Source organism: Equus quagga, chromosome 9 (assembly GCF_021613505.1).
Source record: "Equus quagga isolate Etosha38 chromosome 9, UCLA_HA_Equagga_1.0, whole genome shotgun sequence".
NCBI lineage: Eukaryota > Metazoa > Chordata > Mammalia > Perissodactyla > Equidae > Equus > Equus quagga.
In genome coordinates this window covers 17,923,696-17,949,903 of record NC_060275.1, presented here as the reverse complement: position 1 = coordinate 17,949,903, position 26,208 = coordinate 17,923,696, and the positions used below count along the sequence as shown (strand labels likewise).

At 46.5% G+C, this 26,208-nt stretch overlaps 1 protein-coding gene across 1 annotated transcript in view; it reads left to right on the top strand.

The window, feature by feature from the left end:
• LOC124244964 (O-acyltransferase like protein-like) overlaps window positions 1–25,857 on the top strand; it is a 67,130-nt gene extending 41,273 nt beyond the window's left edge. Inside the window, exons 9-16 of the mRNA XM_046672028.1 lie at window positions 3,790–3,891; window positions 9,148–9,313; window positions 10,953–11,032; window positions 17,187–17,300; window positions 18,822–18,954; window positions 21,750–21,936; window positions 25,284–25,426; window positions 25,732–25,857. Of these exons, the coding sequence (XP_046527984.1) occupies window positions 3,790–3,891; window positions 9,148–9,313; window positions 10,953–11,032; window positions 17,187–17,300; window positions 18,822–18,954; window positions 21,750–21,936; window positions 25,284–25,426; window positions 25,732–25,857 (1,051 nt within the window). The remainder of the gene's footprint in view (window positions 1–3,789; window positions 3,892–9,147; window positions 9,314–10,952; window positions 11,033–17,186; window positions 17,301–18,821; window positions 18,955–21,749; window positions 21,937–25,283; window positions 25,427–25,731) is intronic.
• The last annotated feature ends 351 nt before the right edge of the window (window positions 25,858–26,208 follow it).

Sequence of the window (26,208 nt, the reverse complement as noted above, 5' to 3'; positions counted from 1 at the left end):
TGAGGAGTAGAAATGGAAGCCTGACTGGAGTGGGGCAAAGGTGGGAGGGTGTAGACACTGACCGTGGACAGCTCTGTTAAGATGTTTTGCTGTTTGAGGGAGAAAAGAAATGGAGTGTTGCTGTATGGTTTATGGGGCTTAGAGAGAGGTCATTTAAAGAGAGGAGAGTCAAGAACATATTTACAGTATGTTGGGAACGACTGAAGAGAAGGGAACAAATTGATGGATGCTGGAGAGGTTGTCATCAGCAAACAATGACAGAGCAATCTGCTGATAAGTGCTCCAATTTTTTTTTTAGTTTTACAAGTCCATGCCATTCAAAAGTGTATGAACCACTGGATTAGGAGAGAACCAGCTCCCAAGCTGGGCAGAGCAATAGTAAGGGAATGCTAAGAACCATCCATTTTCTGAAACACCTACTTCCCTGATGTCCCAGTGGCTTGCTCCCTTTCCTTCAGGTTTTCACTCAAATGTCACCTTCACAGCAAGGCCTTTCTTGTCCTCCCTGTTTAAAATGGACCCACCTAGCACTCTCTACTTCATTTTTCCTGATTTATTTTTCCTCTTTATCAACGTACCATAGATGCCATTTTATTTATGTATTTATTGTCTGTCTCCACTGGAATGTAAGGCAGGACTTTTTCTGTTGTGTGTTTTGCTGTCACCAGTGCTTAAAACCGTGCTTGGCATATAGTACTGCTCTATAAATAGCTGTCAGAATTATTTTAATTGTTCTAGCTCAAGACTCTGGCATGATTCTGACATCATAGTTTCTTGGGGTAATGCAGAAAAAGTAGGGCACAGAATGATCTGAGACCTGTCCACTAGGGTGGCAGCTCATGCTACCTCGGAGGTGGCCAAGGTGACAACAGAGAGTATCCCAGAAGGCACGGTGCAGCGTCCATCATGGGCAGCAAACCCAGAAGTAATTTGGGAATCACTGGGCACCAGGCTTTCCAGAAGAGCATAGCGGGGTCTAACCAGGCAGGTGAAGTCCAGGGAGGCCCCCTGGACAGTGGGGAGGTGCATCCATGGGACAGCAAAGACCAGAACTCTGTTCCCTGCAAGGGGACTGGGAAGAACAAGGCAAAAAAGGCACCATATGCTGGATGGGACTGACTGGCAGAGCTCTAAGCCCTGGAGGGAGGCCAGCCAGGGCAGATCAGGTTGGCTGGAACCAACGCCAAGACGCAAGCTGGAGAATTGCCACTTGGAGGGAAGAATGAAGGGCATGAAAGGTCACTGGCCATCCCTGGGCCATCAGTGGGAATCTGAGACAACAGAGAAGCCGTTGGGTTGGCCCTGAGACATACAAAACAGGCCAAGGCTGTTGAAATTCCAGACATCCAAGAAAACGACAAATGCCACGCTCCCTCCCCCACCCCTTGCCACCCTCCTTATCCTCAAGACCATATACCTGACACCTGGCTCCATCTGGGGCCTGAGGAGTACTGTGTCTTTTATCAGTGGTGCTCAGAGTATGGCCAGAAGTTAAATATAATGTTTGTTTCATGCTGAAACCATGTCTTAACCACTGTGTCACTGTGAGGGATTGGAATTGGCCACCCCAAGATATGTCTCTTTGGTATGAGGATTATTTTGGGCTGGTTACTTTTAAAAACCGCAGACATGAGAGAACCTCTGAAAAGCAGAAGGTACCCTTTGTAAGAGACATTTGCATTTTTTTAAAAGATTTTATTTTTCCTTTTTCTCCCCAAAGCCCCCTGATACATAGTTGTGTATTTTTTAGTTGTGGGTCCCTCTAGCTGTGGCATGTGGGATGCCGCCTCAGCATGGCCTGATGATCAGTGCCATGTCCACGCCCAGGATCCCAACTGGTAAAACCCTGGGCTGCTGAAGCAGAGCACGAGAACTTAACCACTGGGCCACGGGGCAGCCTGAGACATTTACATTTGTAAGGGAAATCTCCATCTGTAAATGTGTCTCCCTCTCTGTACCAGGAAGAACAGGGGATAACCTTATCTCTAGAAACTCTTATCAGTGCAGAAGGCAAGGCCTTAAATCTGCATGATAACCTTACTCTTGTTTACTGTGCTTTTCTGGTAATCTCCCATAACTAACTCCCCCACCCCCAACATCCTCCTTTGTAGCTGAAGATGGTATTCAAAATGAGAACCTCCACCATTTTGGCGAGTTGCTCACTTTTCATGAGTCTCTCCCATATATACATGTTATAAAGCTTTGTTTAATTTTCTCCTGTTATTCTGTCTCATACTTCATAGCCCAGCCAGAAGGGCCTAGAGTGGGTAGAGGAAATGTCTTCCCCCCCTACATCACTAATATGCTTACAGGGTAAGACTGAAGACTCTGATTATCACTGGTGACAGTTCTGGAATCTTTTTCCTCCCCTCAGGGCGACTTCATACCTCTCTATTGCAGGATTTTACTCTGTCCCAGTCTGCTCAGGTCTCTGGATCTCCTTACTCTCCTAGAACTAGTTCTATTGCTCTGGGCCCGTCTTCCTGCCAGCCTTTCTCTTTGTCCTGTCTTTATGAACTTAAAGGCTGGGCAGTGCATGCCCACACACAGTGAGACCCAGGCCTTGCTTAGCAACCATGCTGGCAGAGGAGGAGCCAGTCACTCTGAAAAGAAAGGATTGCTCAGTCCCCTCTTTCATTCTTTCCTGAAATTAAGAGGAGGCTGGGATCAGTATTGGCTGTCCTACTTGTACATCTCAGTGCTCTCTTTCACACGTCTCTATAAATTTTGTTCCTATTATAGTGAATCCAGCTTGTTGCACTTTAAAAGAAAATCTAGCTGGCAGAGAATAAAGACATTACCCCCCCAGGCCTGGATCCCTTCCAAGTCCCACCCGACATGCACAACCTTCTTTTGCAATAGCAAATACATTTGTTCCTTAGGGAAACACCCACAAGGGTCATTGGTATAAATGTCAGAAGGTTGGGAAACACTCACAAATTCGCTTACCCTCAAGTTATAACTCAAAGGCATATCCTCGGTTTCTTTAGCTGAACATTCTGGGTAATGACTTTGTCATCAGGATATGTTGGTTAAGAATTCCAACTGGGATCTTGGGCAACCCACATAACAGTCTTTGTTCCCCTATTAGGTAATATCTTCCCTTTTGCCTAGTAGGGTTGTTTATTCCTCTATTTGATCACTCACTCAATGAATATTTATAGCAAAGTTGTTTGGTATGGCTGGAGAAGCAAAAGCAATCGGATCAGTGAAAGTACTTTGAAAATGAGTGGTAGTACCGAAATGGGAGGCCTTGACGTTATTATTGCAAGAGACTAATGTGGTAGTTATTAGTGTTGTTCACCAAATATTTCTGGATCTCCTCCCTCCAGGCACTTGGTGACACTCTGCTTCCTGGCCCCACTGTGGTTGGGTGGGCCACATCACTAGGTCTGACCAATGAGTGGTACCTGGTATTGTCATTATGCCAAGAGCCTTAAACTCTTAGGCTAAAAGTTTTACATGTGTCACTTTTGGACTAGAGCATTTAATTGCTGGTTTGAGCCCCTCCAGAACTGTCTTGTCCTCTGCCATGGTCACTGGTGAACTTTCAAATGGTGGCTGCCCCATCAGCCTGGGTCCCATAGTGAGGAAAATGTTGACCCCAAGGTGACTGGCTGTGAACAAGTAACATGAGCCAGAAGAACACTATTGTTGTTTTAAGACTTGGAGGCGTTTTGTTCCTGTAGAGTAACTTATTCTATCTTGATAGAGACAACCGAATTAATCAAACCAATGAACTGTCTCATCGACAAGTAATTCCTATGACTATGCTTTTCTTTCCCTCAGCGGCTGGTTAAGTGCGAGGTCATTTTTAAAGATGCAGCAGAATTCAGACAAGGGAATAACTGCTAATGTCATACTCAGATACTATTTCAATCGCCTTACAAGGTAGGTTTATTTATATAATTTCTCAATTCATTACTGCTGTGTAATAATTTGTTAGTTTTCAGTCTTTAACCCTCTTTTGAAAGAATTTTCAAAGAAAAATAAACTGAGAGAAAAGTTTTCCTTAAATACAGTTGGTTTTTGCTGGTTTAATATAAGTCTTGTGCTGCATAACAATGTTTTGGTCAGTAACGAACCACATATATGATGGTGGTCCCATGAGATTAGTACCATGTAGCCAAGGTGGTACAGTAGGCTATCCCATCTGTGATGTTTGTGCAAAGACAAAGTCGCCTAATGGCACATTTCTCAGAATGTATTCCTGTCGTTAAGCGACATATAGTTTTTTGACTATAGAATTTGACTGTAGTTCAAATTCTTTTAGGACAAATACCATGAAAACTGGTTTCTTTTACTGCCAAAAATATCCTTATTCCTCATCAGAGGGGCAGCAGATTTCAATAAACATACTGACGGATTCTCGTGGAATCTATAGTCAAGAGGAGACTTTGTATGGCTCCTGTAATTGGGTATTAATTGATCCATAAATAAAAGCACTAATGGTAATGATAAAAATAAAATAAGATACAACCAGGAGAGGGGCTAGTTGAAGCTTGAGACAATGGTCGTTCTGCTGAGAGGGAGGCAGGATGGATGATCGTCTTCTTGTGAATGTGTGGTTGGTTGGAGCAGAAGGGCTGAAATAGTGGGAAAGAACATGGAATCAGTGGGATAACAGAGTGGCAGTGATGTAATAAGACAGTCGACGTTGGGGGAGAAAAGGAAACTTCAACTCACGCAACCTGATGCTTCCATTCACACATTTTCTAAATCATGGTTCATTGCTGGACTGGAGCCCGGGTTTCATTACTCATGGTCCATGTCCCTCCTGTTACATGACACTGTCATGACTAGGAAAGAGAATGTTGAAATAATCTTCTGGGCTAGTAAAATGGAGTGGGTAAGATTTGACTCTGTAGTTTGTCTGCTGGGCTTGCATTCTGACTTCATCACTTACCGGCTGTGAGACCTTGAATAAATGTCTCAATCTTTCTGTGCTTGAGTTTTCTCTTCTCAAAAATGGGGAGAATAACGGCACTCACTTCATTGGACTCTTGTGAAGATTAAATGAAATAACGTATGTAAAGAACTTAGAAAAATGCGTTAACGCCTAGTAAGCTCTCAGTAAGTGTAAGTTATCATTGTTACTATTGTTGTTACGTGCACCCTTTAACTTTTCCTATAAATAGGTTAAGAATGACCGTGAGCTATGGAATAGACCTTTATTGACTTCCTTTCACCGTCGGCCTTTGTGGTTTCTTGCAAGCTCTATTAAATCTAGCCCTCATCCTGGGAAGGACAGAATGCCTATTCTTTCAATAGCTTTTGGGTAGGTGGCACTGGGTTAAGTAGCCTGTCCTGCTCTGAAGTCTACTGGAGGAAACGGACTGGTATTCAGGCCAGGGGTTCTTAGTAATAAACGCTAAGATGGGTTAGTTAGAGCTTGGGGTGGGGGATCCAATGACATGGCAAATTCTGCCTGGGAAACTTGCTTCACAGGAAAAATCCTGGAGCTGGGGACTGAGGACCAGGCAGATAAAGCAGGAGTGAGAGCAGCAAGTGCATTGGGGGTGGTGGTGGGGGGCCTTACAGGGTGAGATGGAGGCGAGGACCCCAGTGAGTAAATTATTGCAATATCTGGGCAGGAGAGCAGGATTTGGACTGGCAATTGGTGGTGGGAATGGAGACAGAGCAAATAGAATTTTCCAGCCTGAGTGATGTGGCAGATGGTGGTGACATTCTTGAGAAAGGGAGCTCTGGGAGAAGCCACACTGGAGCCTGGAAGACAGTGAGTCCAACCTGGGACAAAAGCTATGTTGAAAATGGCGGGAAGTATCACCAACCCATAGTTTGAACTCACCCTCCTTAAGGTAAACCCAGTGAAGAAGCAGCCATGCTCCTGGTCATTTCAATATTCTCATTCATGCCAGCAAAACTCACTGTTATGGCTCAGTTACGACTTATTACTTGCCTATTTACCTCCAAGAGGACTGGAAATAAGGCCACTTGTTCACTCACTCTGTCTGTATTTGTCAAGGGACCACTGCGTGCCAGGCACTGTCCTCAGCTCTGAGGATTCAGCTGTTAATCAGCCATGCACATGCCTTCGGGCATGGGAGGGTTACATCCAAGTGGAAAGAAACAAATAAATATGCAAATAAATTTCTATTAGGTCAGTAACCATAAGTGCCACAAAGAGATAATTTGGAGAAGGAAGCAAGACTGGGTCTTCCTCTAGAATGGTAGTCAGGGATGGTGACATTTACCAAGAACCTTGAAGGAAGTACAGGAATATTCTAAGCAAGGAAAATGCTGTGGGGGAAGAGGGTCTGCTCAGGGGGAAGCACGTGCAAAGGTCCTGAGGAGGGAGTATGGTTGGTGTGTTTGAAGAACCTCAAAGAGCCCAAAGGTGCAGGGCTGGAGCAAGGGATGCAGGGAGCAGAGGAAATGAGGTCATAGAGGTGGGGATGGGGGCACCGAGGGCCCAGGTGTGTAGGGCCTGTGGGCTACCTTGAGGACTTTCCGTTTCATCCTGAGACAAGAAAGAAGCCTTTGGAAGGTTCCAGTAGGGGGTGTGGTCTGATTTACATTTTGCAAGAATCACTCTGGCTGCAGGGCAGAGAAGAGAGCCTAAGAGCAGGAGGGCCAGGGCAGGAGATCAAAGAGCAGTTGGGAGCCATTGCAAGTTATAAGAAAATGCAAAAACCTGACTTGTAGAGGTAAGTCAGAACAGAAATTATCCCGGGGAAAACAGAGCGAGTAGTTGCTCCAGACCCTTAAAGCTGTGATTAGTCCAACTAGGAGCCACATTTTAAACATTAGATTTTTTTATAGCTTGTGATAAAAATGTCTAACTGTAAAAGAAAGTTATATATTAAAACTAAGGGTCCCCCTTCCAGTCTTACTTCCCAAAGGGCATCTTTGCTAACGGTTTCTTGTGAATTCTTGCAGAAACTTTCCATGTATTTATAAGCACTTTTTTTCCCGTGGATAGGATTATCCTACATACTGTACAATTTTGCACGTAGCTTCTTTCACCTACTGATTCAGTGCTGGCGTGTTTCTCTATTAGCATGCAGGAACCCACCTCACTGATTTTAAACTTGCCTGGGGTGGTGCTGTGTGGGAGTGGACCATCACATATTAACCTGTATATTTTTGTGCAACTGTATGAGCATGTTTGTGGAGTAAATTCCTACAAGTGGGATTGGTGGTTCAGTGCATCTGATGTTTTGATGGCCATTTTCCAATGTCTCTTCCCACCTACCAAGTGTGAGAACACTGCTTCTCACACCTCTGTGACACTGACTAGTATCGTACTTCCTAATCTTTGAAAACCCACTTTGACTTTAAATCTACTGGAGGTTTGGACAAAATGGAGCACATGCACATTTATATGATGTTTTCAATGTTTCAAACTGTTTTCTTATTGATCTCATTCTCAAAAAATCTTCAGAGGCAGGAATCCTCCTCCTTGGAAAAACCTAAGCAATCATCGGCCCCCTTTTCCATAGCAGGGGGGAGAGAGAAGTTATATGATTTTCTCAGCGTGAAAAATGTAGACAAAACTAGAACTCACGTGTCTTGTTCTTTCCCATGTAGCCTCGCTACTCAGGGTGTGGTCCACACAGCAGCCTCTGCCTCCTGTGGATAACAGGTGGGGGACGCTGCCTGTCGCATACTCTCTCCTGAGGGCGTCTAACCTGAGCTTTGCTTCTGAAGGGGGCAGGGGGATGACTTCCTCTCTCTGGGGAGGGGGAGGCAACAGATGGTGGGAAGGGAGGCCAGGGAGGTGGGAGCCTAAGGCTGGTGGGAGCAGCTGGTAGGCAGCTCGTTCTGACGGCGAATCTGGCAGGAACCAGGACCAAGAGAGGGCTCTGTGGCTGTTGCCTGAGCTGGTCTGGGAAGTTGCATCTTGGCATGGTCAGCCCTGCCCTTTCTCTCTGACTTTAATCAGCAATTCCAACTCTGCTCCCTGCATGCCCACTGATGTTATTATTGTGGGGATGACAGGAGGCCAACAGGTCTGGGTCCTGGTTGCAGACCAGAGGCTGGGTGCTGACCCACGACTCTGCTAGGAGGGGGCACCTCTAACAGACCTGCCCTTCCCATCTGCCACACCACCAACTGGGTCCTGACACCTCCACTGAGATGTTCGGAGGTGCTGCTGGGTCACGTGCTCTGCTCTGGTTGCACTACCCTGAATTTTTAAATTTGCTCTTTTAAAAGAATGCTGTGATTGCAGCTCACCCAGAATCCATGCCAGACTCCTGTGTGTGCGCCTCCCTGCCACAACCTTACTTCTAAACTTTAGACCAGCGACGTCCAATAGGTAGCCACCAGACACACATGGCTCATTGAGATGTGCTGTAAGTGTAAAATACACACCTAAGACTTAGTAAAAGAAAAAACAATGTAAAATAGCTTAATGTTTTTTTTATGTTGGTTACTTGTTGAAATAATATTTTGGCTATATTGGGCTAGATAAAATATATTATTAAAATTACTCATATTTATTTCTTTTGACTTTTAAAAATATGGCTACCAGAAAATGTAAACTAGATGGCAGATGTGGCTCGAATTATATTTCTCTTGAACAGCGCTGGTCTAGACACCTTGTGCCTTGTGCATCATCTTTGTAGCTGCTTCAGATCCTGCTTGGAAGGAGGTAGGGTATGAAGGAAGGAAGGAAAAAATAAAGCAAGGAAGGGAGAGAGGAAAAGATGGAAAGAGGAAGGGAGGAAAGATATTTTCATCTAGGGAGGCCATGTGGAAAGAACAAACTGGTGTCCGATCTCTGTTCTGCCATATGGTTGGGCCACCTTGGGCAAGTCACCTGAGATTCTCTGAGCTATAATTTCCTCATCAGTAAAACAGAGGTAATAGTTACCCGACAGGAGTGTTATGAGGTTTAGAAATATCTAAAAAGCTCCCAGTACAGTGGCCGAATTGTATGACTTCCTCAGTGAAAAGCAGTAGTTTTGCATCAGCAGCATCGTAGTCAGCACATGATAGGTGCTCAAGAAAAGATTTTGAACCCACGGATGTGTGACTGTTTGAGGTGTGGGTGGGGAGGTGGTTGCCCACCCAGTGCAATCTGTTTTAGAGCATCTTAGCCCCCGTCTCTGTGTGCCCACCCAGGGGTCTGAACAGAACCCCCGTGGAGTCACCTTCTCTCACCCGGCTCTTTCCCACCAGGTTGCAGCCTCTTCACTTGTATTCCGTGTGCCTCTTGGTTGGATTGTTCTCCCTTGTTCCTTGGGGACCCGTCTGGGAAGTGCCCAAGTTCCACCTGGATAACTGCCGGCAAGCGTGGTGGACAAATTTGCTGCTGCTAAATAATTTCCTGTCGGTTCAGAATGCGGTGAGTCCCAAGTTGTTGGCTGTGAAAGGGCAGATGGGCGCAGAGGCAGAGTCCCACTTCATGTGGTTTGGAGAACTTTCCAGGGACCAACCTGAGTCTGAACCCCTTTCTTTGGGTCTATTCTCTGGAGTCATAGTGATGCTGTAGGAAGGTGGGCTGTGGGCCTGGAGTCTAGCCTCTTGTGATGGAGTGCGTACTAGTCTTGGCAGGAGCAGTTGCTTGGAAAAGCAGAAGGAGGAAGCAGGGTGGTGGACATTGAGGGGTCAACCATCTAGGTGCACATCTTGGACACAGCTGACCCTGCTCCATCACAGTTCCTGCCCATTCCAGTCCATATCGCCCCCAGGGGAAAGGACACTTTCTCCTCCACGCAGAGAGTCTGTCATGGGAGGGAACGTTGCACCACCCGCTCACCATAATGAATTCTGCACAATTTCAAGCCAGACCTGACAGAGTTGGTTGGGAGCAACAAGCTCTATATCCGTCATGGCTTCCCTCAAGCCCTAACGTCCTCACAATGAACTTGGAGCGAATAAAAGTGAAATAGACGTGATTAAATCACATCGCTGATTTTGCGTATGCCTCAGAAGTGCAGCTGAAAAGAGAATCTCTAAAGTGTGCCTAATTCCTGCACATAACCACTTACCAAATAGGCAGCCACCTTCCCTTCGCAGGTGCCCGGCAGCTTTGACAGGGTGTACATCACCGGCTAACTGCCTTCAGGTGGGCTCATGTCTGTGACAGCGGCCCACAGAGGATAGTCTGGGCTGTTTTCTGGATGCAGACTGGCTTGAGCCATATGGAGACCAGCCATTCGTCTCTATGAGGTAAAGCCCAGCTTAGATCCTTGAAAGCAGAGGTGTGAGGGCCCTCAAGCCTTGAGTACTCACAAATTTCCCCAACATGAGAACTTCTCTGTAACTGGGACGAGGAAAGCTGTCGCTTCTGTTGGGTCAGTCTGGTCTCCCTTGGACCATGGGGTTTGGGGAGGAGACCAAGGCACCTTTTCCCTCTGAAGCACTGGAGAGAGTTGCCCCCAGGAATTTCCTCACATTAAAGGAGAAATACAGGTAGCCGCCTCATTTCGCACAAACATGGACAGACTGTGGGACAGTGTGGCTTTGGCCAGACGATCTCATGTCAATCATGAGTGGGAACTCTGGGGTTTCCATCAAAATCTTGTCTGGCACCAGGCCTCCCTTCTAAATGAACACATTCTCTCCTCTTGGAGTTGACGGGGGAGGCAAGGCGAGGAGGAGAGAACAACATCGACTCTTGTGGCTCCAACCTCATGTAACATTAATTATTCCTTCTATTCGTGTAACATGAGAGAGTTTAGTTCCCACAACTGTCCAAGGAGATGAGCTATTATTGTCTTTTTTTTTAAAAAAAAAGAGAAAACTTGTTTGAATCTCCAGTTTGTAAAATGGCAGTAATAATACCTACCATCCAGGCTCATTACAAGCATTAGATGAGAGAAGGTATCCGAAATAAATGTGACTCAAAACTCCTTTCTCTTCCCATGGAAATGCCCCCCACCCGCCTACTCAATTCTCCCTCCTGGTCCCAGAAGGCGAGACCACGTGGAGCAGACCCCGTAAGGGAAGGAAAGAAGCAACCTTTGCTCCTCTCGTTTCAGTGCAACGGCTGGACGTGGTACCTCGCCAGTGACTTTCAGTTCCATCTCACGACACCAGCGATCATCTTCATCTACGGAAAGTGAGTCTGATTGGGACAAATATTTCTCCCCACGTGGCCTCTTTCACGAAACTTTTAGAAACTGCTCCAGTTATGCACAGAGCAGATTTCAAAACTTAGGAAATGTGCTTTTCAGAAGAGTTCAGACGCTGGGTCTTCCATGTTTACCTTCTTCTCCATTCTCCTCCAATCTACGTCCGACGCAAATCACTATGTGTTTCGGCAGAGTGATAATCAGCGTGTATGTAATGTGTAGTGTTCAGCTTTTTCCACTTAAATGTTCTCATAAACGCTTCCACATAGTGACGTGACCTGCATACTTGTCAGCTTTAGAATTTATATGCTGTTTTTATGGCTGGTCTAGATTGTTTCCAATTTTTTATGATTACAAATGGCACCACAATGAATGTCTTTGAACACATGACTTTTCCTTTTAGTTATTTCCTTGGAGACGTATTTCCAAGTGGAATTACTAGGTCAAAGGGTAGGAACAGTTTTGTGGTGCCTGTCCCATATTGTGGGGCTACTTTCTGGAAAGAGTGAAGTGATTTACAGCGCCCCGCGCAATACATCAGTGTAGCTGCTTCCCTGAGTTGGATATTCATCACCTTAATTTTTGTTAGTTTTAGAAAAGCTTTAAGGCCTCAATAATTCACAGAGAGACTTATAGTTTGTGGATTATTCACGCCATATTTTAAAAGATTTGTTATTCTTTTTTTGTTAAAATACATGTTCAATTTAAGAAACATTGGACAATATTAGGATGAAGAGAAGGGAATCACTCAAGGAGAGGTGAATTTGCTGTTAACATCTGGTGTTTATCCTTTTTCTGCACAGCTTTTTATACACGAAAGGATTCTGTGTGTCCACTTTAATATCTTTCTTTTAATAGTTTTATGACATAAGCATTTTCCTATATTATTTTATTTTTTTAAAGTAAACATTATTTTATTTTTTTAAAGTAAACATAATTTTAACATTTCATTCCTTAAATGAACTATAGTTTACTTACAGTAAACTTCCCCTACTGTTAAATACTTGGATTATTTCCAGTTTTTGTTTTTATAAATAAGAGCCTGATAAACATTTTCGTGATAATCACTTGCCTCCACCTCTGATATTTCTTTAGAATGCATACCCTTAAGAGGAATTACTGGGTCAAAGGGCATGAATGTCTTTTGGGTTCTTGAAGCATAATGACAAATTGCTTTCCTTAAAAATTGTATCCAGGGGCCGGCCCAGTGGTGCAGCAGTTAAGTTTGCATGCTCCACTTTGGTGGCCCAGGGTTCGCCAGTTCGGATCCTGGGTGTGGACCTACACACTGCTTATCAAGCCATGCGGTGGCAGACGTCCCACATATAAAGTAGAGGAAGATGGGCACGGATGTTAACTCAGGGCCAAGCTTCCTCAGCAAAAGAAGAGAAGGATTGGTGGCAGATGTTAGTTCAGGGCTAATCTTCCTCAAAAAAAAAAAAAAAAGATTGTATCAATATTCAGTCCTCTGGCTGTCTAATTACACCATTGCCAATATGGAATATTAATAATAAAACAAAACAAAACACAAACCTTGTTGTTTGGTTATGTAAAAACCATTCATTTTCCGCATCTAACTTGTAAGTCTTTGATTACTAGGAAGCAGAGCTGAGTTCCAAATGCATGTTGCCCAGCTGTTTCCTGGTACCTATTCATGCCCTTTGCAAGGCAGGCATTTAAATCTCAGGCTGGCCTGTGATGTTGCCCATTCTAGCCACATGCAAACATTCAAGAATCCTAGTCAGGGGAAATGCATCCTAATTTTAACAATCTAAAAAATTGAACAATTTAAAAAGAGGCACATCTGCTTTTTTACATTCATATCTTAAACACACAAAGCTTTCTAAATTCAAATGTAAAAGATTTTCTGACTAACCATAAAAAATTTGTTTCACAGCTAACCACTAAGAGGTGGTTTGCTGGTGTAGTGAATTTCACTCAAGACGTGGGTTCGAGTCCTGACTGGTAAATTACTAGCTACGGCGCCCAGGCTAAGTTGCTGGACTCTCATCCTCATTTTTGTTGTCTACAAAGTGGAGATGATAACACTTCACATCAGGGCTGGAGGCTGGAGTGAGGTCATACACATGGGACCTAGCACAGTGCTTGCTCATCAGTGATGTGTGACCACGTGCAACTCAGTCACCTGTCCTTTGAGATTTCATGTAATTGCCATTGTCCCCAAGCCATGGCAGCCCCTTGCCCCTCCCAGTCTCTGCAGAGATTAGGGGAGGGGCGGCTGGAGAACCCATTGTGAGCTTCTGCTCAGCTAGACCCATGGGGGTGGCCCTCTCACCATCTCTGCACTGTCCCTGTTCCACAAAGGGTCCCCTTGTCTCTGCAACTAGGCCCCTTCCTTGATTTCCTCTCTGAACACTCTTTCTAGAAGGTATTGGTGTGGAGCAGATTTTAATGAAGGCTTCCAGATTGGAGGTTTTGCATTCCTCTTGCTCAGCCTCGCCCACACACTTCTTGCTTTACACTTCTCAATTCCATCTCCTCTGAAGAGGCTGGGGGGATGTGCAGACCATGAGCAAGTGCCCAGTCTTGTGGGGGAGGGTGAGGGGTGACTGTACACAGACGCACACTGTGGAAGGCGGGAGGGGTGAGGCCCAGGTTCACCTCTACCCATTCTCCTGAAACAAAGACATCCTCATCTAATATCTTCTTTTCTCAGAGTGGGGGATGTGTGTGTGTGAATTTTTTTCCTCTCTCTGTTTTTTTTTTTTTGAGGAATATTAGCCCTGAGCTAACTACTGCCAGTCCTCTTTTTTTTGCTGAGGAAACCTGGCCCTGAGCTAACATCCGTGCCCATCTTCCTCTACTTTATATGTGGGATGCCTACCACAGCATGGCTTGCCAAGCGGTGCCATGTCCACACCCAGGATCCTAACTGGCGAACCCTGGGCCGCCAAAAAGCAGAACGTGCAAACTTAACTGCTGTACCATTGGGCCGGCCCCTGATTTTTGATAGCATAATAGAGCTGATAAAAACACATGAGATCGACTATGGAAATGGTAAGATCTGAGAATCACATTGTTATTTGTTTGGGGAATCAAGATTTTAAAAAAGCTCTGAACATCCTCTCATCGAAAGATCTACCCTCTATGTCTGCTTTATTTATACTCACATCGCCCCAGGATGAAGCCACTGAGAGTGGTGGGAATCAGGAATTAGTGTGATCTCCTCCCCTCCTCTAACACGGAATCAGGCAAGGAAGCTTGAGAGTAGATAAAGGTGTCTTTGGGTTGCTCTGCAAGCCTTCCACCCCGCACAAGCCTCTTAGACGGAGTGAGCTGATTACCCGGAGCACTCCTGGGTCCCTCATCCCTCCTGCTGCTGGAGCTGAGCAGGAGCTGAGACACGCACAGGCCCCTGGGGGCTCCAGTGGGGTGGACTCTTCCTCCCCATAAGGCAGTCGAACCTTAAGAGCTCCCTCAGGGGCGGGGAGCAGCTGGGCCCAGCAGAGCCGGGCTGGCCAGTTCTCCGGGGGACGAGGCCTCGGCTCTGGGATGGGCTATGGCCACTCAAAGGGCCCTGGAGGCCACGGCAAGTGCCTGCTGGTACAGGAGGGGGAGGTGCGCAGCCTCAGCAGGCCAGGCAGCCCTAGGAGAGGAGGAAGGGCAGCCTCTGCAGGCTTCCTCCGAGGTGGCATTTGCAGCAGGCCTAGGTATTTAATGAAGAAAGGGCAAGAGAAATCGTGGTGGGGGAGTCCCCGTCAGGACGCTGGGGGCTGACAGAGGCCTTTGAGGCAGCTGCGGTCTTTTCAGACCAGAGGGAGACACTTGCTATTCCTTCCTCCTCTTGGGCTATATCCCCGAATGGGCCTTTCTGAGCAACCATCACTCTTGAGGGAACAGGGGTGGAGGTCAATGCTTGAAGCTCTGGGCCTTTCCTCAATCCCATTGTTCTGGGAGCAGTTCCCTCAAAGAACCAGGAAATACAACCGCCAACCTGGGCTGGCTGAGGGAACACCTTAGCACAAGGGCATTTGTCCTGACTAGCTGCTCGGGGGCTCAGGAGGACAAAGGGCTAACAGAAGGGAAGCAGGGGCGTGGCTCACTATCTCCCCGTCTGGTTGTTTTGCTACCTCTGTGTATCAGTTTGCTCATAACAAGGTACTACAGACTGGGGGGCTAAAACAACAGAAACTTATTTCCTCACAGTTCTGGAGGCTGGAGGTCTGAGATCAAGGTGTTGGCAGGGTTGGTTTCTCCTGAGGCCTCTCTCCCTGGCTTGTAGATGGCCGTCTTCTTCCTGTGTCCCCACAGGGTCTTCCCTCTGTGTCTGTCTGTGTCCTAATCTTCTCTTCTTATAAGGACATCAGTCATATTTCATTAGGGCCCACCACAAGGACTTCATTTCACCCTCATTTTCTCTTTAAGGACCCTGTCTCCAAATAGTCCCATTCTGATGTTCTGGGGGTTAGAATCTGGGGAGACACAATTGAGCCCACAACAGTCTATGTCGGGAAGCTTTAGGAGTTTTGTCGTAGCGGTGGTTAGCTAGTGGAGACTTGTCTGACTCCTGAGGGGAGGTGCCACAGATTAGCTCTCGTCCCCCAGGTAGTTAAACAAATATTTACTTGAGTGGATGTGGGTTTTTATTGGATGGCCTGACTGGATGGTTTACCACCTACCTAGGACAACGAGTTCTTAGTAGCTCCCCCTCTCTAGACCTGGCTGGGAACCGACTTGAGTGTCCTTGTGACTGAGGAGCCTTGGCCCCAATGTCAGCATCTTTCTTAGAGGCTGTCATGCGAGTTGGTTTCAAGCCCTCAGCTAAAAGCCAGCACTGCCCAAGCTCGTGACTATGCAACTACATTTAGCTTCCAAATGGAGGCAGGCATAGAAGGAAGGGCTTTTTTCCTTCAGAGAACACACTTGTGTAGAACGCCAGTATTCAACGAGGACAGAGCTAGTGGGTTTGGCAAACGGTATGGTAAATACACAGCATTATTACCGTACCATCCCTGTCCCACTCCTGGTAGACATTACTAATCAATCACAGCACCACTAAGCTAAGACTCCTCCTCCATTCCAAGCATTAATGCTAAACTAGAATTGGCACTCTGGATGAAAATCATTTGCTCCCTGTATCACTGTAGTGATAACCGAGTGGTACTGCATCCTCATGAAGAACCACAGCAACTTCAAGCAGTGGAATAGGATTGTCAAAGGCCTTATCTGCTTAGGGTTGTGCCTGAGTTTGACATTTCTTCTATACCATCGCAGATCTCTCGGTCCCAACCCTCACAATTCCAAGTAGGTACAACCAGACAGTGCCTCACTCTGATTCTGTGTCCATAAATCTCACTTCCTGCACCAGGATGTCCTACCTACTGTAGTTTGGACCCCTTCAAGAACCTTCCTGTCCTTAGACATGCATGGTCCCAAAGTATGGAGGAATCAATTTGTGTGGGGTGGCAGTTGACCCATGGGGCATAGAAGACAGTAGGAAGATGCTTCCCTCTTTTATCCCCCAGGACAGTTTTCAGGTGCACTTCATAAGGCTCCACAGAGCATTCTAGAAGAATTGAGCACTGGCCACCTTGATAGCGCATCCTTGTATTGGCTTTCCCTGCTTCTCTGTTCCACCACCCCATCCCTCATTCCTGTCCCCACATGAGCTATCCACACCCAGATATTTGTCTCAGACTCTGCATCTAGGTGGGGGAGGGACCCCTGGATTTTCCTCTTACCCTACCCTCTCCTCTGTGCCTGGAATGGGTGCCTGTGTCCACCCTGTGTCCCCTCCTGCCTGACAAGCATGTCTCTCCTAAATCAACGACACATGTCTGCATAGTGCTTTGTAGGTGACAAGGGACGTTCCCAAGCATGGTCTCATTTTGAGCTGCACAGTAAACTTCAGGGTGAGGCAAGGATGCCATTACTATCTCTGCTCAGGTCCTGCTCAGGGTCACACAGCTAGTAAATGGTCAAGTGTCAAGGCTAACCAAGCTCTAACCCAGCCCAGCTCTCACCCGACTCGGCCACAGCGGCCCCCACCTCAGCCTCTCTCAAAGGTGGGCCTCGCAGGAAGCACCTCTGATTGCCAAGGTTTCAAGCCTTTCGTGTCCACCAACTTTGCTGTGCAGGAAACTGAAGAGCGCCCCTGTCAATGCCCTCTGTTCTTTGCAGAAGTAAACATGTCCTCGTCCTCCTCGGGGCCGTGCTGTTCTTGGCGTCCTTCACCGCCACTGCTCTGCTCACACTGGCTTATGACCTTCCGGTGGCAGCTCCGTCAGAAGCAAGGTAACCGCGGTTCCCAGCCTGCCTGGTTCTGCCCCTCGCCTGCCCTCCGGATGGCCAGGACCTCCCAGGGAGGGCAGCTGAATGAATACCAGGCTGTTTGCACTGTGTGCGCCGGCTCGTGGAACAACTGGGTGGGAAGTGCTCCTGCCTGGATGGGAAAGTTGATTGGGCTTGGCACTCTGGTTTCTAAACTTCTGAACCTTTCAACTTGCACTGGGGGAGTCTTCTCGCTGCTGAAATGCTTCTCAGAGGAAAGGGGTGCCCCCACGTGGCTGTATTGTATTTCTCCTCCAGTGGCAAACTGCTGCTGGGAACCTTGGACGGAGACCCTGGAAATGGGAGGAAGGTGGGGTTACCGCTTCAAGGTCACACAGCCGGTAAGTGGCATGGTGTGAGTTGAACCTAGGACCTTACCGCTGTGCTGTTTTGCCTCCCCAGTGAAGTATGGGTAACGATTCTTTCTTGTAACCACCCTGTGTACTACACAGGAAAAACTGACATGACTACCTGCCAATCTATTCTCAATACAGCAGTCAGAGTGATGCCAATGAAAATCAGATCAGGTCAATCATCTGCTCAAATTCTGCCCATTGCTCCCACAGTGGAAACCCTGTCTGACCTCATCTATCACTACCCTGCTTGCTGACTCTGGACCAGCCACACTGGCCTCCTTACCCCCGCACACCAAGCACACTCCCTCCTCAGGGCCTCTGCACTTGCTGTTCCCTTAGTCTAGAATGCTTGTCCTTTAGAGTCTAGAGCTTGCAGGGCTTGCTCCTTCACTTTCTTCAGACGTCTGTGCAAACATCGCTTTCTCAGAGCAGCCTTTGCTGACCTCCTGATATAAAATAGCCCAGAACTATGCCTTGTGCATGTGCTCAATATGTATCTGTGAGTGGATGAAATGAATGAATGAATGACTACACCCCAGGCCTTTTGACCAGGAGAGCATCATGCCTTCCCATCGTGTCATTGGCCGCTGAGGGTAAGGCCAGGTAACCGAGGAGAAGCTCACTCCTGTCGAGCCCAGTGGTGCTTAACTCTGGATGCACATGAGAGCCACCTGGGGAGGCTTGACATCCCACTGATGGTCCAGCAAGCAACGTCTTGGACCAACTGAATCAGAATCCCTGGGGGTGTGGCCCAAGGAACCAAATTTCATAAGAGCTTCTATGAAGAGGTTCACTTCTTTCAGAAAAGGTTTGCTTCTGAGAACCACAGTTTTAGAGTGATCCTGACATACCAGCCGCCAGAAACAGCTATTGAAAATGAACACAGTCATCAAATTTCCTTGGGATCCAGGATGGAGGGACCCAAGGGGATCTGGAACTGTAACAAGACAGCTGCGGCCTAAGGCAGGACTGTGCAGTCACTGTCTATGGATCTTCACTAAGGAAGTGAACAAATGTACCCCAAATTTTCCTTTGGATTTGCTGATTGCCCCAATGGACATCTGAGAGATTCTCTTTTCCATGTCCAGATCAAACATAATCTTTTGTCTTATTTCTTTGTGTTTTTCAGTGAAAATGTGGCTGTGTTATATTTCTTGGAGTACTACTCTAAGCCCTACTGCCGATGTGGGCCATTCCTCGTGGGCCTCTTTCTGAGCATTTTCATGCACCAAAATCGCCAGGCAAACATTCTCAAGACCAAGGTAAGTTTTCCCTGCTGCTCACGGTGAGGGCTGGGACTGCTCAGGACTGGGGTGGCCCACCTGGCCAGGCTCTTCCGAAGCTACAGAGGAGTCAGACTGCTGCGTACCTTATTGTGCTGTGGTGTGTTAGCGATATCTGTTGGTACTGAAGAGTAAGAGGGCCCTTAACTTCTTGCCAGAGCTTGATTCTCTGCTTTCCTCACTGAGCTCCCCTAAGAAAGCTCCAGACCTGGAACCCAGTGGGGTCCCACTCACTGGAACCTCGGTACAGACCCAGGGAAACCACTGATGTGGGGAAACACATCCAGTGAGATTACAATGGCAAGACTCTCTTCTGGAAGGGCTTAGTTACTTGGGTTGGATTTTTTTTTTTTTTAAAGATTTTATTATTTCCTTTTTCTCCCTAACGCTCCCCGGTACATAGTTGTATATTCTTCGTTGTGGATTCTTGTAGTTGTGGCATGTGGGACGCTGCCTCAGCGTGGTTTGATGAGCAGTGCCATGTCCGCGCCCAGGATTCGAACCAACGAAACACTGGGCCGCCTGCAGCGGAGCGCGCGAACTTAACCACTCGGCCAATGGGCCAGCCCCTTGGGTTGGATTTTAAACAGCATAAGCTCTTTGGTTTCTATAGACAAGATTCTTGGTCAGATATGATGGTTCCATCTGGGAATCAGAACATGTGGTGTCTAGAGGGAGAGAAGCTGTTACTTTGCCTTCCGAGTAGGCCTACAGCACACAGCTCTTTCCCTGGCTCCTTTGTGGGCAATCATTCTGGTTCACCATCCAACCTGATTACTTAAGCAGGAAACCTGAGTTCATCTCGGGTGCCTCCTCCTCACTGACCTGTTCTCCCCATCCAATCAGCCACCAAGCCCTGTTGATTGTTTCTCTTACCATCTTCTTACTTAGCTTCTCCAACTGACCTTGTTGTAGCTCTTCTCATCTCTCATGGGGACTTCTTTGCTCCTGGCCTCCAGTCTTGTTGAGCTCAAATCCACCCTCGGGGCAATCTATTGAATACGTTACCTTGGCCTTGAACTGTGCAAAACCTTTTCATGTAGCTTCCATTTACCCACAAGACTTTGAGGGCAGAACCTGTCTTCCTCACCTCTGAACCCCCAGCACCCAGTTCTGAAATCCTGACTCACTGAAGGCACTCCATAAATGAATGAATGAAGGATGATTTTCTTCTCAATGGAAGAAGGGCCGGGAATTTCCTTGCGCTAAGGCCCTACCTTGGTTTGCCGAGGTCTTGTGGGTACCTCACCTAGACGTTCCAGAGAAGAGGCCTTGGTCCCTGGAGAATCTTGTGTTGCTCATGGCAGGAATAGGAGCTAGGGCTTACTTGGAAGGAATGGATGTGCAGGAGCTATGTGACTTTTTCTGTAGGTTGGCGTTATGAAGGTCCCCTGAAAACGCACAGCTCAGTTGTAGATTTAGTGGCAACAGAGTGCCTTATAGAGGTGCTTCAGTGTAGTCCGGGTTGCGTGGGTGCCCAGGGAGAAGATGGATGCCAGCAAAGGGGAAAACTTAAGATGAAGATGGAGCATTTGGGAATCACCCTGAGGGCTGGGTCAGGACCAGGGAGCAAGGAGCTGGAACACAAGTCAAGCTGAGCTGGAGAAACGATAAAGAAAGGGTGGGCAGACCAAATGCAAACCTTTAGAAGCCAGAAAATAAGGAAGAGTCTAAGCTGGAGGCAGCCGGGGCAAATGCCACGTGTTAGGAATGAGATAGGCAGTGTGCAGTATGAGTAAAGGAGTAAAGGACATCCTAGGCTAAAAGAGGGGGCTCAAGGAGAACCCCTCAGGAAATACCTTTTCTCCCCTGTAACCAGAACCTAGAGCAGAAACCTCAGACTCAAGGAGGGGAGAGCTTCTCTTTAGAGACAAGATGGTGGAATGATAAGATGCTAGTTCGGTTCAACATAGGTGTCATGATAACATCTTGAGAACTGGAACGGAGAAGCAAGAGAGATCCTTGGAAGATAGGTCTGGGTCTCAAAAGGTCAAGTAAGGTGACATAAGATCTAAAATCTTGAACTGAGCCCAGTAATAGAATTTAACTCATGAGGCTGTTCTTTGAGCTGGAAACGTCTCCATTCTCCCATTCCTGCCGCCATTTTATGTCCCTGGTGACTACGTACAGCCCAGGTAGGTGCTATGGACCAGGAGCCCTCATATTTATTGGGGGGAGGGGGGCAGAACCAGTCAAGGAGCCTCATTTGGATAAGGAACAGAATGGGAGGTTAGGAGTAGTGGGAGTGGGTTAGGGCATTACCTTTTCTTTTAACTTTCATTTAAAACTGATTCGAGATTCATCACAAGTGACAAAAATAGTAGAGGAGGTCTTGTGTACCCTTGACCCAGGTTCCCCCACTGGTAACATATTACGTCATTATGGTACATTATCACAACCAAGAAACTGACATTGGCACAATCCATAGACCTTAGGTCCACAGTTTTATGTGCGCTCATTTGTGTGTGTATATAGTTTTGTGTGTAGATTTGTGTAACCACCATCACAATCAAGGTACAGAACTCCCCCGTCACTACAAAGATTCCCCTGTGCCACATCTTTACGGTCACACACCCCATCTCCCCCATCCCACACAACTCTAATCCCTCATAACCACTAATCTGAACCTTCCATTTTAGTCAAATTTGGGCTCCCATTCAGGTTTACAAATAGACACCTAAAGGGACAGTAATAACATACAAGTAAGTCAGTGTAAAAGGGAGTAAATACCATTGGCCAAAACAGCCTTGACCTCTTCTTTCCTTTTCCCATAGGTGCAGGCTCTGCTGGGGTGGATTTGCTCCCTGTCAACCCTGTTCGCAGTGGTTGCTCTGGCGTACACAGTGGACGACACCTCGGCCACCTCTTCAGCTGCCACTGCTGCCTACCAGGCACTCCACCGGACCCTGTGGGCGGCAGCTGTGGCCTGGGTCGTATTTGCTTGTCAGGAAGGCTATGGAGGTACGATGCTCGAGCGCTCATCCACTGGTCCGTTAAAGGCGACAAATGGGAAAACACAGTGTACACAGAGGGGCTTTTATTTTCTGATGAATGACTGATATTGACTCAAAAACATCAATTTGTCTACGTTCTTGGGGGAAACACCCACATATTCTGTTTTCGATTTTTACACTGGCTTCTGTATAAATGCACGTTCCGAAAGAAAGATACACAGCCTCTCCAATGAAGCTAGTTTGGAAGTTGGAAGAGAACTCAGGCAGGATTCTCGTGTAGTGAGAAAAAAGTCCCAGTGGCGGGGACAAGAGTTCTGGGCACCCCCACCCTGGGCCTCGGTTTCTTCATCTGAGGGTGGAGGTTGAGTAGTTGCCAAATCCCCTTAGAAAACTTCTGTTGCACCCCGACTTCAATGTGCGGGGAGTCAAGCAGAAAATGGTCTTAAATGGAAAGAAAGTGGTCTTCTCCATATTAGAAACATCTATCCAAGTCACCTGACTTTTTTCCTTTCTTCTCTATATTTGGTATGAGGTAAGAACTGGGTGCTTGAGGTGTCAACAAATGACAGGAGAAAAGCTGGCAGGAATCATCCAGAAAGGTTCTGGCCCACACTGCCCAGAGGCCCTGAAGTGATGAAACCAGCCAAGTGGGGCCTGACCATTTTACATCCTAGGGAAGCAATGAGGATGAGCTTAAACTCTGGCCTGTGAACCCAAAGCAAAGGGGGTTGGAAGTCACCGTTTAAGGAGGAAAATAACAAAGTGGTCATCACAACTTGTGCTGACTGAGCACATGCTCATGCCAGGCCCCGTGGAGAATTTCACTCGTCTGACCCCAGGTAACCTGGCCACACCCCTGTAGGCAGAGTGATAATTAGCTCTGTTTCTCAAAGAGAAAAACGGTGGCTGGAGATAAAGTAACGTGTGAAGGTCTCAGCTGGGTAGTGATGGGGCAAGAAGGTGAACCCAGGACCAGGTTCAAAGCTGAAAGCCTGCGCTCCTCGCTTCTGTGCAATAGAACCTCCCAGATGTTTGATTATTCAAATTGTTCTGGAATTGTATGGTCTATAATGATGAGGGATTTGTCCTTTAATATTTTAATTTTAAAAGCATTCCGTTATATGGAGAAATGATGTTAAAGAGAAAATGGGCTGCATTCTCTCTGACTGATATACGTGGATGTATAGGCAGCTAGATCACATGACCACACCCTAACCTCGCTCCCACCTGGTGACAATGACCCTGAGCTGTTGATAGAGCCTCAGAACATAAACGACTATTCCCCGCGCCTGGCACAGGCCGCCTATGATGCGGTGGCAAACATCATGGTATTCCTGCCTAATACCTGCCACCTGGTTATTTGAGGTTGTCTAGGTTGGGGGGCCTTAAATGCAATCACATGTATCCTTATAAGAGAGGGGCGGAGGGAGATTTGACTCCACACAGAGGAGACAGCGGTATGAAGACAGAGCAGAGAGAGATTTAAAAATGCTGGCGTTGATTGGAGTGATGTGGCCACAAACCAAGGGATGCTGAAAGCTACCAGAAGCTAACAAGGAATGGGTATTCCCCTAGAGCCACGAGAGAGAATGTGATCGTGCCAACACCTTTATTTCAGCCACTGATTCTGATTTTGGACTTCTGGTCTCCAGAATGATGAGAGAATCAACTTCTTTTGTTTCAAGCACCATGTGGGTGCAACTTGTTAGAGCAGCCATAGGAAAGGAATCCAGAGCCATGTTAAGTAAGTACATTTATAATATAATATCAGACGCAGATAAATACAGTGAATAAAAATAAAGCAGTGATCCGAGGGTAACTGGAGTAGGTGTGAATTTGCAAATAGGGGGTACAAAAGCATTCCAGGCAGAGGGAAGGCTAAGGTCTCTAGACTGGAATGAGCTTAGTGGGTGGGAGGAGTAGCAAGAAGACCAGTGAGAGAGGAATCAAGGATCAAGGGGGAAGAGAGATAGGAATCAAGGGCATGGGGAAGAATTTGATTTTATTCTAAATGCTGTGTAACATAATCTGATTTTGACTTTACAAGATTACTCTGGATGTTGCATGGGGACCGTAGGGCAGCAAGAGTGAGTGCAGAGAAACCAAGAGATCCGTTTGGAAGATGCCATCGAGGTCCACGGAGGAGATGGAGGATTTGATAAGGTGTTAGCCGAGGAGGTGGTGAGGAATGATCTGATTTGAGATACGTTTTTAAGATAGATTGACAGGACTCTGTGGGGTGGGAGAAAAAGAAAGGAGTATGGGACGGTGCCAAAGATTTTGTCCTGAGCAACTGAGCGAACAATGATACACTACTGAGATGATACACTACTTGAGATGAGGCTGGGCGATGGAGAAACAGAAATTTTTTCTTTTTTTTTTTTGTGGTTTAAAACAATAGAAATTGATTCTGTCATTTCTGGAGGCTAGAAATCCAAAATCAAGGTGTTGGCAAGGTCCTTCTAGAAGCTCTGACAGGGAATCTGTTCTGTCCTCTTTCCTAGCTCCCGGAGGCTTCTGGAAGCCTTGACATCCCTTGGTTGGTAGGTGCATCACTCCAGTTTCTGCCTCCATCTTCACATGGCCCTCTCCTCTGTGTCTCTATCTTCTTGTCTATCTCTTATAAGGACACTTGTCTTTGGATTTATGGCCCACCCTAATCCAGGATGACCTCATCTTGAGTTCTTTCCCTTAATTACATCTGCAAAGACTTTTATTCCAAATAATTATTCCACATTCTGAGGTTCCAGCTGCACATGTCTTTTGGGAGATCAGTATTCAGCCCACCACAGATAGCAGTAAGTCCTATTCAGAGAGGGATTTCTCATTGTATTTAATTTTAATTAATTTAAAGTAAATAGCCACAGTAGCTAGGTGCTATCATATAGGACAGTGCAGTTCTAGAAGATACACCAAGTTACAGAATATTTGTCCTGAATGGGGCCTAGAAGTTGATCAAACGCAATTCGCTCAATAACAGATGAAGAAGCTGAGCTCTCGATGTTAACTGCCTCATCCCAAGGCCGGCTGCTTGTGTGGCTGCGTCTTGAACCAGATCCCAGGCTAGCGAAAGGACTTCGCACTTGGTTTTATATGTGGACGGTTTTGTGCTCAGGGGTTGAAACCACACTAAGGAAGTAAACTGACTGTAAATTCCACATTAGCACCTCTTAGTTTTTCATCTATAATGGTGTTTTTGGGCACAGTCTCTCAAAAATTATAATGAATGAAGACCTTCTTAAAAGAAGTTCACAAACTTAGGTAGAGCATACAGAGGAATCGGTGATGACACGATGTCTTCACACCCTCAGAGAGGGGCTTGGGGCTCCATGAATCAGTGCCTGTTCCCTCCAGGTCTGGTAAACCAGCTGCTTTCTTGCAATGTCTGGAGTTTCCTGGCTGGCATCAGTTACGCTTGCTACCTGGTGCACCCCATCATCATCATCCTCTACAACGGACTTCAGGAAACGCTTATTCACTACACCGACACCAACATGGTGAGTCAGCCCCCAGCTCTCCGCTCTGGGGTCGCCCCACACTTTGTTCTTTTCTGGAACAATGAAGCAACCTACTGGCTTTGTTAGAAGCCTGGGTTTTGTTTTGGAAAATTAAGAGCCTATTCTTTGTTTTATTTGAGGGAGGGCTTCAGCAAAGGATGATATCTTTATTTTATTTTTAATGTTTAGTTTAATGTTTATCTTACAGATCCATTTCGTAAAGCCAGGATGGTACATTTTAAGATCTAAACACAATAGGAGTCTTGTAGTAAGATTCTGTCCACTCTGCCCCTCTTTCTCTCCAGTTCTATCTTTTCTCTGGACACTGTTTGCTGACCTTCATCGCTGGGCTGGCCCTGACGCTGTTCATTGAGAAACCATGTCAGGAACTGAAGGGGTGCCTTCTGGGATCGACGCCTGTGGGGCCATGAATGGTCAGGTAAAGCCCGGAAGAATGGATGGCCCCTTGTTGGTGGTGATGAACCAAAGCTGGGGTGGCCTCGTGTAGGTAACAAACACTTGTGTTCCTCAAAAGGGGTGAATCTGATTCTGTGAATGTTTAAGATGGACAAGTTCTCCGTGTTTAGTATATAAAAGAGTTCTGAGTGTTTACTATAAAAAAGAGTTCTGTGATAATCTTTTTAGTAGCATAATAATGACCCTCTGATGTACCTTTTTAGAAAAAAAAATCTGGATATTTTCGGTCTTATCCTGTATTTATTTTCTATATTAATGATCATAGGAAAACATCAAATGTAGTGAATTTAATGTAATTTGGGTTA